Source organism: Schistocerca serialis, chromosome 1, assembly GCF_023864345.2.
Source record: "Schistocerca serialis cubense isolate TAMUIC-IGC-003099 chromosome 1, iqSchSeri2.2, whole genome shotgun sequence".
NCBI classification, from domain to species: domain Eukaryota; kingdom Metazoa; phylum Arthropoda; class Insecta; order Orthoptera; family Acrididae; genus Schistocerca; species Schistocerca serialis.
In genome coordinates, this window is record NC_064638.1 from 1,171,054,788 (window position 1) to 1,171,069,471 (window position 14,684).

Genomic DNA, 14,684 nt, shown 5'->3' on the forward strand with positions numbered 1-14,684 from the left:
CCATTTTTCTATGAATCTTTCATAAATTTGAGAGATTGATTCATGTGAAATGTGACAAGTCACCCCATCCTGTTGAAAGACAGCATACATATGTTTATGGGGGTCAACTACGCATAAAATTCCTGTTTGAAACTAGTGGGACCCACAATCTGACATGCTGATATGACACATAACATGCAGATTCTTTCACCATGAACAGATTCCTCATTAATTGTATAGGGATTGTTTGTTGACCTGTGGCTGGTGTTCAGGTAGTTCAAATGTCCTGTTAGATGGAACCAGGCTTCATCGCTCATTAAATACAGCAGCGGATCCATCATTCCATTCTCATTGACATAGCCATATAAAGTAACTCTCACATTTTGAGTTATCTTCCTCCTTCAGTTCTTGGACATGTCATGTTGTAGGGCTTCATCCCTATGTGGTGTGAAACAAGATGACAAGAACTAAGCAAAATGTCCACTTCTTCCGACAATGTATGTGTTGACTTCTTTGTGTTCTGGACCATTCATGCTTGAATATCTGTGATCACAGTATATATACGAATGGATAGGATTCGATTCTTCTGTGAGTTTGCAACTGACCCTATAGTACACCACTTTGTCACCAAATCATGTATACTGCTGGAATGGAAAGGCCAGGAAGTGTTTTTGCAAAAATGTCACATGTTTCCTTACGTGAACTGGTAGACAGGGGTGTACACATCCTCTATTGCAATTTTTTCTTGGAGGGGATACATCTCGCTGAGATGTTTGCTTCACACATCTTAACCAAATCACAATGGCTTTCGTACTTACAATACAAAACGTTGCAGCAGCTTTGAAACAATAGATGATAATTGGCGGACGACAATGAAGAGTCTAGTATTCAAGGCTGGTTTTTCATGTACCATTCTATATGATAAGGGCTTTTCATAAATTGACCTCCAATTAGCCATTAAAAAAAGAAAAAAATACATAATTTTTTAATGTAGGATCTTCTTAGATGTTCATGACTCCATAAAGCAGCCACCCAAATTCAAACATTTATCATATTATGACAACAGGTTCTTTGTTCCTTTCCCAAAGAATATTGGTGCCCGATGCTTCAACGAGTTGTTGAAACCGTCCTTAGCTCATTGTCATTCATGAAGTGCTGAGTAACCAGCAGAGCTTCATCTTGGGGAAGAGATGAAAGTCATTTGATGACAAGTTCCGACTACAGGGAGGATGTTGAAAAATCTCCCAGCTAGAGTTTTTTCTTTGTTTGATTCACTGTATGGATTGGGTCATGCATTGTCATGAATAAGAATGATTCCTTTGGTAATCATCCCACATTGTTTGTTTTTAGTTGACTTTTGCAGTTTTGTGTGTCACAATAGACCTGTGATTTCACAATATTCTTAGATGTTACTCTTATCAAATCAGTTGCAAAATTCCTTTCTGATCTCAAAAAACTGTAATTATTTTGCTGTTTGATAGCATCTGAAGCAATGTTTTGGTTTATTAGGAGAATGAGTGTGCTTCCACTGTTTGGACTGCTCCTTTGTTTCAGAGTTCACCTTCTCCACCTGCGTCTCCAGTCACGATCCTATTCAGAAGTTCCTCTTTACGGTAGCATTGAATGTCAAAACTGAGCCCATTCTTTCAGTTTTGTGAACACTGATTAGACTTTCCTTTTAATTACAGTTACAAAACTTACAGTAACCTAAACTCTAAATGACAATTAAGTAGGCTGTCCTTGAAATATAAGGCAAATCTTGAGACTGTTCGGAAATTGTGGACAGATGACTTGCATGCACAATTTCGCCAGCATGTTTCACAGATTCATCAGTCATTTCTCAATATCTGGTCTACTGCAGCAAGTGGTTTAGTCAAGGAAGATATGTTATATTTTCTCCTTTGTCTAGCACTTATGGAACATATACAAATTAATCTATTGCTAATTCCACGCTTTTATGAGACCTGAAGCTACACTGTTCCTTACACAGATTTTTCATTGCAAAATACCCCAAAAGTGTATTTTTCATCACAGTTTTCATTACTTTTGAAATTGAGAGTAAAGGGATTACCCTGTAATTTTCTCTGTCACCTTTCATATGTAAAGGCAGGGCCTTTGCATGCTATTGTGACACGGGAAGCAAACTGTGGTGTAGGATTCATTTATGATCTGTGCTAAAGGGTCTTTGATATTGTCTGTACAGTCCTTGAGCGATTATAGAGACACTTTATCTACGCCAGCTGAAGTTTGATGTTTTAGGTGCACAACATTGCTTAGTTCTTCCGCAGTGGTGGGTCTTGGCATGGTTCTGGTGTTTGTAAGCTGTATTTTGTCAAATTACTTTTGTAGCTTGGTAGCTATGTTGTTGAAGTATTAATTTGCAAAGTTTATTCTTTTCTGATTATGTATTGTGGTATGATTGTGCCAGAATTGTATATTTATTATTATTTTTATTTTGTCACCTTTAGGTGACATTTCAGACTGCTGTGATTGTTTTTTCTACCTTTTCAGTAAATTTATCATTTTGTGACTTTTTTGGCACTAGTTAACTTTTTCATATAACTTGTTGTATTTGTGATCGTAATTTTGAAATGCAGGATTGTTTTAGTTGTAATGAGCAAGGAGGGTAGTGAATGGTGTCTGTCCAATGATCGGCCGTGAATGCAATACTGCCTTCCCTGTAGTGCTAACAGTACTTGAGGCAATTCATCTCATTGTGTTCCTTGCATAATATGCAGCACTGTCTTAGACACTAAGGCTAGTCATGACTTATTATAGAAGTTGAGTACATGATCTTGCTGTTGTAAAGTAGCATTGACATGGAAAAATGGCAGACTGTCAGGATCAGATGGCATTTAACAAGGCTGTGTTTTGTGAGACTGTGGAGGATGTAAGATGAAAACTGATACATGTAAAAAGTTGCAAATGCATCCCATTATAAGAGAAGTGATGTCTGGAATACGTTCCATTCTATGCTCCACAGTTTAGAAAAAAAGCATACAAATTTCATTCAATGTAACAAAGTTGTTGTATTCTTGTTTATTCCACCTCCACCATGAAGAAACATATGTGCTGTTTTAAGCAAAAACTGGACACAGACCAGTGTCACCATTAAGTCCCTGCAACCAAAATGCGTGCTATTTCTGTATTCTTTTGGTCACGGCATCTTAGGTATATGGGCTAACAGCAAGTTGTGTAGCTTGTTAATTTCTCTAATTTTTTTGAAGACAGGTTTGAATTTTTTAAAATACCTGATCACCATTTAGAGAATGCACTTCATCCTCGTGTCATGTTTTCTTGTACTGTTGTCACAGACTCAGTACTTTGACAAAAGTGTGTGTGTGTGTGTGTGTGTGTGTCAACAGGCAGTGGCGGAAACGGTGAATTAGGTGTTGACGTTACAGGATCGCTGGCGAGAGTTTAAAGTGCGTGTATGGAGCTTATTTCTGATCTCTAACAGGCTTCCACACCCTGTTACGCAGTGTTGAAACAGCCTGCTTTAAAGGCTACAAATTTGGGAAATGTTTGAAAAATGAATCCTGTTATTAACATTGTCTTTCAGATTTTAATTGAAATTAATGTATAACCACATTTTTATTATAATTGTTAATATTCACCATTAGTTAAGGTGCTTTTATTAAAAACTTTAACATTACATATTTTTCTTGTATTAGGAAGATTGCACAAAAATTTAAAAACATAGAAGACAGTATGCATACAAAGCAAAATAGTGTGAAAGAACTTGAGGAATATAAAGTCAAAATTACTAAGGAGGAGGAAAAACAAAGTTATGCTCTGCTGAAAATTGAAAAGGAATCTGAAGAAATCATTCAGGAGGTAAGCTATATATGTATCTAAAAGGCCCTCTTCTGTAGTTTGTTTCAAAGTCAAGTGGGGGATGGGGATGGCGGGGTGTGATTCTGAAGTGGGAGCTGTATTTGTCTGAGTGTGATAGGAGGAAACTAGGCAGAAAAACTTGTTTGAGGTCAAGATCAGCACGCATTGTGCGTGTTCAAGAGACTTCATTCAGTGTGTGTGGTAGGAAATCTGCAGGTTCGTTTAAAGTTATTTATTTTGAAGAAATAAAAGTCACAGAACTAGTGCACTTCGAAATTTGTAACACTATACTCTAACATTTGGCACTCTGTTATGATCATAAATTAAAATGTATAATACTTTCTTTGTTCATAGTATCTCTAGAATTCTTCTCTTCATTCAATTAATATTTAATGCAAAAAATATTACTTAAAGGCTTATTTTTTTAATGCTATCACAATTAAATTCTTTTGTTTAAAAAGAAGTCCTCTTTTTCCAGCCGTGTCCAAAAACAGATACACTGTGTCTTGTCATCAAAGACAACTAACATTCATGTCCTACACCTGATGTCCAATCATAAAGGAGTGCACCCTTTGTCACTCAGTACCACCCAAGACTGAAACCATTAAATCATGTTCTCCTCTTGGGCTTGGCCTCTCTCTCATCATGCCCTGTCATGCTTTAAATACTCTCCACCTTGCCCTCCACCCCGAAAAGTGGTATTCCCTCTCCATCCAAACTACACACTACACAGTATCCTTATACATTGCTATGTCCCTTCCTGCCCCATAGATCAATATTCCTTCAGTTATGTCCAATGACTGCCACCTCCTGTTCCAGAACTGTCACTTGCATTTTTTGTCCCATTGAAGGCATAGCCGACTGTCAAATTGGCAACATCATATATTAACTTATCTACAAGCACAGCACACCAGTGTGAATGAGTATGGCCGTGAACAAACTATCTAGTCTAATGTCCAGTACTAAACTGTGGGCAATGGCCAAGTAGACCAACAAAGTGCAGAACCAGAGTCCACCTCTCTCCTCACCCTTACCACTCCCCACACTCCTACCTTTTGCATGCCACCTAATGTCCGTAAACCCAATCACCCAGGATGCCCCATTGTGGCCTGTTACTGTGCCCCCACTGAGAGAACCTCTTCTCTTGTAGATCAACACCTTCAGCCTATTACCCGGAACCTTCCCTCCTATATAAAAGATACCAAACATTTCCTCCACTGACTCTCTACTGTTCCTGTTCCTTTACCAGATGGTACCCTGCTCGTCACTGTTGATGCTACCTCCCTTTACACTTACATTCCTAATGCCCATGACCTTACCGCTATTGAACTCTGCCTTTCCCAACACCCGACGGGTTCCAAACCAACAACTTTCTTCCTAGTTTCCATGAACAACTATATCCTCACCCGTAATTACTTCTCCTCTCAAGGCATTACTTACATGCAAACCCAAGCACAGCTATGGACCCCTGCATAATACCATCTTATGCTAACCTATTCATGAACCATCAAGAGGAATCTTTCCGAACCACCCAAAATTCCAACCCCTCACCTAATTCAAAGTCATTGATTGCATCTTTATGATCTGGACCAATGGTGAAAATGTGCTATCCACATTTCTCCTGAACCTTAATGTCTTGTCCCCCATTCGCTTCACGTGGACCCCTTCAACCCAACAAGCCACTTTCATCAATGTCGACCTCCACTTCAGAAATGGCTACATCAGTACCTCACCTCCACATCAAACCTACCAACCACTACCACCACTTTGACAGGTGCCACCCATTCCACACCAAGAAGATCCTTCCATATACCCTAGCCACATGTGGTCATCTTATCTGTAATGACAAACAGTCTTTCTCCAAATATACTGAGGGTCTCACTGAGGCCTTCAGAGACTAAAATTACCCTCCCAACCTTGTCCAGAAACAGTTCTGCATACCTTGCACCACCAGTCACCTGCCATCCCCTTATACCCACAGTCTGGCCACAAAGGACCATTCTTCTTGTGTCTCAGTACCACCAAAGACTGGAGCAACTGAGTCACATTCTCCACCAGGGTTTCAACTATCTTCCATCCTGCCCTGAAATGAGAAATATCCCCCTCCTCCTCCCCTGTCCTGCCCACAGTGGTATACCACTGTTCCTCCAATATATGCAATATCCCTGTCCATCCCTACTTCAGCCCTGCTCTCAAACACTTTCCGCTCAGCTCATATCCCTACAATAGACCCAGATGTGAGACCTGTTCCATACATCCTCCCACTACCACATACTCCAGTCCTATCCCTGGCATCTCCTACCACATCAAAGGCAAGGCCACCTGTGCAAGCAGCCATGAGATCTTCAAACTTAGCTGCAACTACTGTGCTATATGTTCTACGTGGGCATGACTACTAACAAGCTGTGTTCCACATGAATGGTCATCACCAAATTGTAGCTAAGAGACAGCTGGACCAACCAGTTGCTGAATGTGCTGCCCAACACAGTGTGCTTCACTTCATTGACTGTTTCCCAGCCTGTGCCATCTGGATTCTTCCCACTAACAGCTTTTCTGAATTGCATAGGTGGGAACTCTTCGTACAACAAATCTTTTGTTCCTGTAAACCCCCCTCCCCACACTTCAGCTTTAACTCTTGATAGTCCCTGTACTACTACACCTATGCCCTTTCTTGCTCCCACTGCAAACAGCACACAGCTCCTATCCTGCCAATGCTCCTAAAAGTCGTTTCCTCTTCTCTATTTCTACCTCTCTCCCCTCCCTTTCCCCATCCACCTTCCCCCCCTCCCAGCACAGTTCTGGTGCAGCACCTGGCAGCTACATTCTGTTCCCACCATGCTACACACTCCAACAGGCAGTACTAGCATCTTTCCCCACCCCTGCCATGCTATACCTCCCCTTTCCAGTTTTGTGCCTTCTCCTTACACCCATCACCCACCCAAGAACATTGCTGCTCATGTTGAACATGAATTTGAGTTTGGGCCTTGGTGGCCGGAGGCCGTAGGTTTTTTGTGTGTGTGTGTGGGGGGGGGGGGGGGGGGAGAGAATGACAGAGTGTAGCTCACAAGTGAACACACTTTGTAATGGTAACTCCATGCTAGCTGGCAGTGTGTTAGCGAGATACTGCAGTATGCAGCATAAGCAAGTGTAAGCATTGTCCACAGTATCAGTTGAACTTGCCAGCCCTTCGCATGTCACGTGCACATTTTAATTTGTGGAGACATAAATGTGTAAACTTGTCTATTGGACAACCCTCATATAGTTACAGTATTCTTTTCACTGTGCCTGCCTGTGGTTAGATGCCTGCTCTATGTGGTGAGTAGCAATATAGTCTTTCTGTAGTGTTGTTATATGTATTATTTTATGTCCTTGTGGTACCAAATGTGTGTGCAGTTAAAACCACCAATTTGCGTGACCTACATTCCTGAACAAAAAGGGATTACGCCAAGATGAGCATTTAAAATACACAACTGAAGAGAGAGGAAGATTTTTTAAGTAGGTGACTGCAAGTCTAGCGATCTTCAGGTATTTGAGGTACTTTTTGTTACTGCAAAATGCCTCACCCAGGAAATGGAAATGCGGAATGCCTTTCACTCCAGTTAATGAAACATTCAGATACATGGTCAAAAATATGCAGATGCACCACAATAGACCAAGAACATACATGTAAAGTGGCTACGAGAAGTCAAATTTATTTACAGGTGGTGTTCAGATGCTTACTGAAAATGAACTATAAACCAAGAGATCAGTTGTATTTGTACTTCTTAGTTAACATAAGAGACAATTCAGTATGGTGTGAATCATGCCTGAATATGTGCTCACACATGATGCTATTACTACACACAGTTCTGGGAAAGACTTTTGGACCGTAGTGATAGCAAATTTCCATGGAGACAGTGACCTGATTTTACAGAATGATGCGCATTCACATGTAATGCACAGTCAACCAAAAGCTACAGAAACACAAAAAGTCAAGAATAGAATGGGCAGCAATGTTTATAAATATTAACCCTAATGCACAACTATGTGGTGCTATGTTGATATCTGATCGGCCCTTCCCAGTCCTTGCTGTAACCGTTCCGTTCTGTGTCCCTTACACTCTCTCTATAAACTGATATCTTTGGGGAAAAATAGAGGAAGGATTGTGAGGCACTATACACCCCATCAAGAAAGAAGTGGTTAGAGACAGTACATGAGCTCAGGGTCGCCTTCGATTGGGTGTGGAATTATCTATGACCTGTTGTCAGGTATTGAAGTAACAAAATAGTTTCTCCGAAAAGTGATGAGTACATGTTTCTCATCAATATAGATCACAATTTGTATTAAAAATTTGTCCTTTTTTATTTGTTTAGATGCTCTAAACCACTTGATCAGAGACAGAGCAAAAGAATAATATATATATATATATTATGTCTAAAAAGAAAGATGATGAAACTTACCAAACAAAAGCGCTGGCAGGTCGATAGACACACAAACAAACACAAACATACACACAAAATTCTAGCTTTCGCAACAAATGGTTGCCTCGTCAGGAAAGAGGGAAGGAGAAGGAAAGACAAAAGGATATGGGTTTTAAGGGAGAGGGTAAGGAGTCATTCCAATCCCGGGAGCGGAAAGACTTACCTTAGGGGGAAAAAAGGACAGGTATACACTCGCACACACACACATATCCATCCACACATACACAGACACAAGCAGACATTTGTAAAGGCAAAGAGTTTGGGCAGAGATGTCAGTCGGGGCAGATGTACAGAGGCAAAGATGAAGTTGAAAGACAGGTGAGGTATGAGCGGCGGCAAATTGAAATTAGAAATTAGCGGAGATTGAGGCCTGGCGGATAGCGAGAAGAAAGGATATGCTGAAGGGCAAGTTCCCATCTCCGGGGTTCTGACAGGTTGGTGTTAGTGGGAAGTATCCAGATAACCCGGACGGTGTAACACTGTGCCAAGATGTGCTGGCCGTGCACCAAGGCATGTTTAGCCACAGGGTGATCCTCATTACCAACAAACACTGTCTGCCTGTGTCCATTCATGCGAATGGACAGTTTGTTGCTGGTCATTCCCACATAGAACGCTTCACAGTGTAGGCAGGTCAGTTGGTAAATCACGTGGGTGCTTTCACACGTGGCTCTGCCTTTGATCGTGTACACCTTCCGGGTTACAGGACTGGAATAGGTGGTGGTGGGAGGGTGCATGGGACAGGTTTTACACCGGGGGCGGTTACAGGGGTAGGAGCCAGAGGGTAGGGAAGGTGGTTTGGGGATTTCATAGGGATGAACTAAGAGGTTGCGAAGGTTAGGTGGACGGCGGAAAGACACTCTTGGTGGAGTGGGGAGGATTTCATGAAGGATGGATCTCATTTCAGGGCAGGATTTGAGGAAGTCGTATCCCTGCTGGAGAGCCACATTCAGAATCTGATCCAGTCCCAAAATTCACAAACCCAATCATCCCGGCCGTCCCATTGTAGCTGGTTACCAAGCCCCCACCGAACGCATCTCTGCCTACGTAGATCAACACCTTCAACCCATTACATGCAGTCTCCCATCCTTCATCAAAGACACCAACCACTTTCTCAAACGCCTGGAATCCCTACCCAGTCTGTTACCCCCGGAAACCATCCTTGTAACCATTGATGCCACTTCCTTATACACAAATATTCCGCATGTCCAGGGCCTCGCTGCGATGGAGCACTTCCTTTCACGCCGATCACCTGCCGCCCTACCTAAAACCTCTTTCCTCATTACCTTAGCCAGCTTCATCCTGACCCAAAACTTCTTCACTTTTGAAGGCCAGACATACCAACAATTAAAGGGAACAGCCATGGGTACCAGGATGGCCCCCTCGTATGCCAACCTATTCATGGGTCGCTTAGAGGAAGCCTTCCTGGTTACCCAGGCCTGCCAACCCGAAGTTTGGTACAGATTTATTGATGACATTTTCGTGATCTGGACTCACAGTGAAGAAGAACTCCAGAATTTCCTCTCCAACCTTAACTCCTTTGGTTCCATCAGATTCACCTGGTCCTACTCCAAATCCCATGCCACTTTCCTTGACGTTGACCTCCACCTGTCCAATGGCCAGCTTCACACGTCCGTCCACGTTAAACCCACCAACAAGCAACAGTACCTCCATTATGACAGCTGCCACCCATTCCACATCAAACGGTCCCTTCCCTACAGCCTTGGTCTTCGTGGCAAACGAATCTGCTCCAGTCCGGAATCCTTGAACCATTACACCAACAACCTGAAAACAGCTTTTGCATCCCGTAACTACCCTCCCGACCTGGTACAGAAGCAAATAACCAGAGCCACATCCTCATCTCCTCAAACCCGGAACCTTCCACAGAAGAACCCCAAAAGTGCCCCACTTGTGACGGGATACTTTCCGGGACTGGATCAGATTCTGAATGTGGCTCTCCAGCAGGGATACGACTTCCTCAAATCCTGCCCTGAAATGAGATCCATCCTTCATGAAATCCTCCCCACTCCACCAAGAGTGTCTTTCCGCCGTCCACCTAACCTTCGCAACCTCTTAGTTCATCCCTATGAAATCCCCAAACCACCTTCCCTACCCTCTGGCTCCTACCCCTGTAACCGCCCCCGGTGTAAAACCTGTCCCATGCACCCTCCCACCACCACCTATTCCAGTCCTGTAACCCGGAAGGTGTACACGATCAAAGGCAGAGCCACGTGTGAAAGCACCCACGTGATTTACCAACTGACCTGCCTACACTGTGAAGCGTTCTATGTGGGAATGACCAGCAACAAACTGTCCATTCGCATGAATGGACACAGGCAGACAGTGTTTGTTGGTAATGAGGATCACCCTGTGGCTAAACATGCCTTGGTGCACGGCCAGCACATCTTGGCACAGTGTTACACCGTCCGGGTTATCTGGATACTTCCCACTAACACCAACCTGTCAGAACTCCGGAGATGGGAACTTGCCCTTCAGCATATCCTTTCTTCTCGCTATCCGCCAGGCCTCAATCTCCGCTAATTTCTAATTTCAATTTGCCGCCGCTCATACCTCACCTGTCTTTCAACTTCATCTTTGCCTCTGTACATCTGCCCCGACTGACATCTCTGCCCAAACTCTTTGCCTTTACAAATGTCTGCTTGTGTCTGTGTATGTGTGGATGGATATGTGTGTGTGTGCGAGTGTATACCTGTCCTTTTTTCCCCCTAAGGTAAGTCTTTCCGCTCCCGGGATTGGAATGACTCCTTACCCTCTCCCTTAAAACCCATATCCTTTTGTCTTTCCTTCTCCTTCCCTCTTTCCTGACGAGGCAACCATTGGTTGCGAAAGCTAGAATTTTGTGTGTATGTTTGTGTTTGTTTGTGTGTCTATCGACCTGCCAGCGCTTTTGTTTGGTAAGTTTCATCATCTTTCTTTTTAGACATATTTTTCCCACGTGGAATGTTTCCCTCTATTATATATATATATATATATATATATATATATATATATATATATATATGAGAGAAGAAAAGGAATTGCGTGAATGTTTGCAAGACTGTGAATTCTATAGTAAAAAAGTTAACAGGAAATGGGTTGGCTACATTATATGTGAGAATGACAGCAAAGCACCATGCCCTTGCAAAATCAATGTTGCATTTTACACCTCATTGAATGTTGTACAATGTATGAATTATATGTATATGCACTATCATTTCTGGCAACAAACATTACACCAATATGATATGTTATTTATCGAGTGAGTACAGTGTGTATGCCTTCATTCCATGCTAAGAATTGTAAGTGTATCTCTGCATTTCGTGAGTGATATTCTACAAACTGAATTCTTCCTAGCACTAAAGTAAAGCGTAGAACCAAAAGTAAATAGCTCACTTAATGTGCATTACAGTAACATAGTAATTAGCGATATTTGCAATGAATTTCTTTTTATTTTCACCTTTTTCTTTTCATTATTTGAAGGCACGGGAGCTGATCCATGCATTCAATCACTTACGACAAACTGTTGCAGAACTACAAAGGTCGAAAAAGTGATGGAACACATCAACACACTTCAGCTTGTGGACGAGTAATAGTGATCTTTCTGCCTTCCCCTCCAGCCAGCTACCACTTGAGATATTTTTTATATGTATATTATCCAGCTAGTTTTAAAACTGTACAGTAGTTAACTACTGGTGAATAAGCGATACATTTTTGTGTTTCCTTGACTCCATAAAGTATTGTTTTAACTCTTTGGAAATCACAATCTAAAAGCTATTCATATTTTAGTCTATAAAAATAAGTGATTTACTGTATCGTAGACTTAATTCCAATAAATTTTAAAAAATCACTGCACCTTTGTTCCATTTTCGTAAATGCTTCAGAATGTTTTTCTGTACAGGAATTTTTGTCAAGAGTCATAGAAACTAGCAATGTCAAAGAGCTGTAGATGGATATTATGTGGCATTTCAGTCTCAGTTTGCTACAAGGCCATGGTTTATGAAGATTCATTTGAACCGATAAATGATTTCAGCCACAATTCAACTCTGCTATAACCATGCCACTTTCCCTCTAAATCTATATAGAATCAACATTTAAGATTCCTTTACATGTGAGTGTGATTCTGTAATACTGATCTTTCTGCCTTCCCCTCCAGAGACATTTTGATGAACATATGACCTCCTGCAATCCTCCGTTCCCTTAGCCCCCTGGCGTCATCTTTTGCTAGGTCCTGTCTCCACCTGCCTATTCCCTAGCCAGCTCCCACTTCAGTATTACAGTGCTACACATGCCTCCTATCCTGTGAATGCACCTGCATGGTCCTATCTTCTTACTTCTCCCCCCCCCCCCCCCCCTCAATCCCACTTCCCCTCCAGCACAGCCTCCAGACACTGCTTCTAGCAGCCCTATCTTGTCCCCACCACATCACTGCATGCTCGCACAGGCAGCACTAGCAATTTGCCCACCCAACCCTGTTATCCCTCCCCCTGCCCACCCTACATCTCTTTCTTGCTAGACTACCCACCCTAGCTACACTGTCATGTCAGACACAGTCACAGTCAGGCCTTAGTGCCCGGAGAGTGGCCATGTGTGTGTGAGAGTTTTCCACTTCCAGAGAAGTACTTTGTTGAAACGTGGAAATATTTCTAGTGTTCCTTTTCTGCTTTGCCTGTCTGCAACTCACCACCTCCTGTACATGGTGAATAGCCATCTCTCCTCTCCATATTATTGCTGTTATTCCATCCTGGACTTCCATTGTTTTGTGTGTGACTGATTCTTATCTAAAGTCAGAGCCTGCATATAAATCTCTAATACTTATCATGCACAATGAGAAGTAAAACAGCTTCATACTTTGTTACCAAAGCAAACATTCTGTGGTCTCCAGAGTTCCAGTCCATAATATTACACTGTAATAAGGGGATATTATTCTAATGTTTCTGTGGAAAATGCCTAAACTTGGCTTCATGAAAAATGGCTGTCACAAAATCATGATTTTTTGCAATAATTTTTTTATTAATTGTTAATAATTTAGGAGTAAAGGAGACCACTCGCCGAATAGCATAAGCTTTGAATCACTAACAGGCGCGCGCGCGCGCGCGCGCGCCCACACACACACACACACACACACACACACACAGTGCTCCCACAGAGTGCCTGTTGGACTCACAATGCTGGGATTGTTGTTCACCAGGTGAACTGGGGGAGGGAGGGGGGGGGCTGTCAAGTATGGTGACTCGAAGGAGAGAGAGGCAGGAGACAGGAAGTGGAATTCAGGGGGGGTACCAAGCAGTTCTGAGGGAGGCTGCCAGTTTGGTGTTTAGGAATGGGGAGAGGTATGTGATGCACAGGTACCAGAGTAGGTGGGCATCATCACCAGATGATGGCGATGTGGATTGGGTGAGGGTGACAGGACAGAGGAAGGCGAAACTGTTGAGTCAAGGGTGTGGTGGTAATGACTTAATGATGATTGAGGCCAGGACGGTTATGGGAGCAAAGTATGTGTTGCATGCAAGAATAGCTTCCATCTATGTAGTTCAGAAAGCTGGTGGCAGAGGGAAGGATCTAAGTGACCTTGGTTGTGGAGCAGCCATTGAAATCTAGCACATTCTGCTCAGCTGCATGTTGACCCACTGGATGGTAAAGTTTGTTCTTGGCCACAGTTTGGCAGAGCCCATTAATTCTGGTGGACAGTCGGTTGTCTTACCGACGTAACAAGCTGTGCAGTGATTGCAGCAGAGTTGGTGTATGGCATGCCGCTTTCACAGCTGGCCCTACCATGATTGGGGTTGATAAGTCTGTGGCAGAGCTCAATAGAAAGTGCTGGGTGAGAGGATTGGGCTGGTCCTGCACTTGGGACTTCCATGTGGATATGATCCCTGTGGCAAGGGATTGGAGATTGTAGTGGCTTAGGGATGGGCCAGGCTGTTGTGCACATTGGGTGGGAAATGGAATACCACTTTGGAAGGAGTGGGAAGCATTTTGGGTAGGATGTCCCTCTTTTCATGAAAGATAAAAGCCCTGGCAAAGGCCATTTTGTTTCAGTTGAGGATGATTTTTGTGACAATGGGGGGGGGGGGGGGGGGGGGTGGACTCCTTTGTAACTGAGAGTGCAAGAGTGTGCGAAGATGTGGCATGGGAAATCTGTCTGCAGATTGGGTTGTTGGGGTAGTACCTGTGTGAGAATGTCCTTGTGGTACCTTCAGCATACTGGGCCAGAGAGCTGTCATCACTGGAAATACACCGGCAGTGGTTGGTCAGACTGTATGGTAGCAATTGTTTGGTGTGGAAGGTATGACAGCTGCTGAGATAAAGGTACTGTTGATGGTTAGTGGATGTGGCATCCTCCTATGACAATCTGTTTTGGGTCATCTAGAGGAAACTTTCCTATAATCTCAAAGCTCCAATGTTTATGTT

General features: G+C 42.8%; 1 protein-coding gene across 3 annotated transcripts in view; it reads left to right on the forward strand.

The window, feature by feature from the left end:
- LOC126459605 (uncharacterized) overlaps positions 1-12,120 on the forward strand; it is a 98,907-nt gene extending 86,787 nt beyond the window's left edge. For all 3 annotated transcript variants that reach the window (XM_050095872.1, XM_050095871.1, XM_050095873.1), the window contains exons 7-8: positions 3,654-3,816; positions 11,754-12,120. In XM_050095872.1, coding sequence (XP_049951829.1) covers positions 3,654-3,816; positions 11,754-11,825 — 235 coding nt within the window. In that variant the 3' untranslated portion in view covers positions 11,826-12,120. The remainder of the gene's footprint in view (positions 1-3,653; positions 3,817-11,753) is intronic.
- The last annotated feature ends 2,564 nt before the right edge of the window (positions 12,121-14,684 follow it).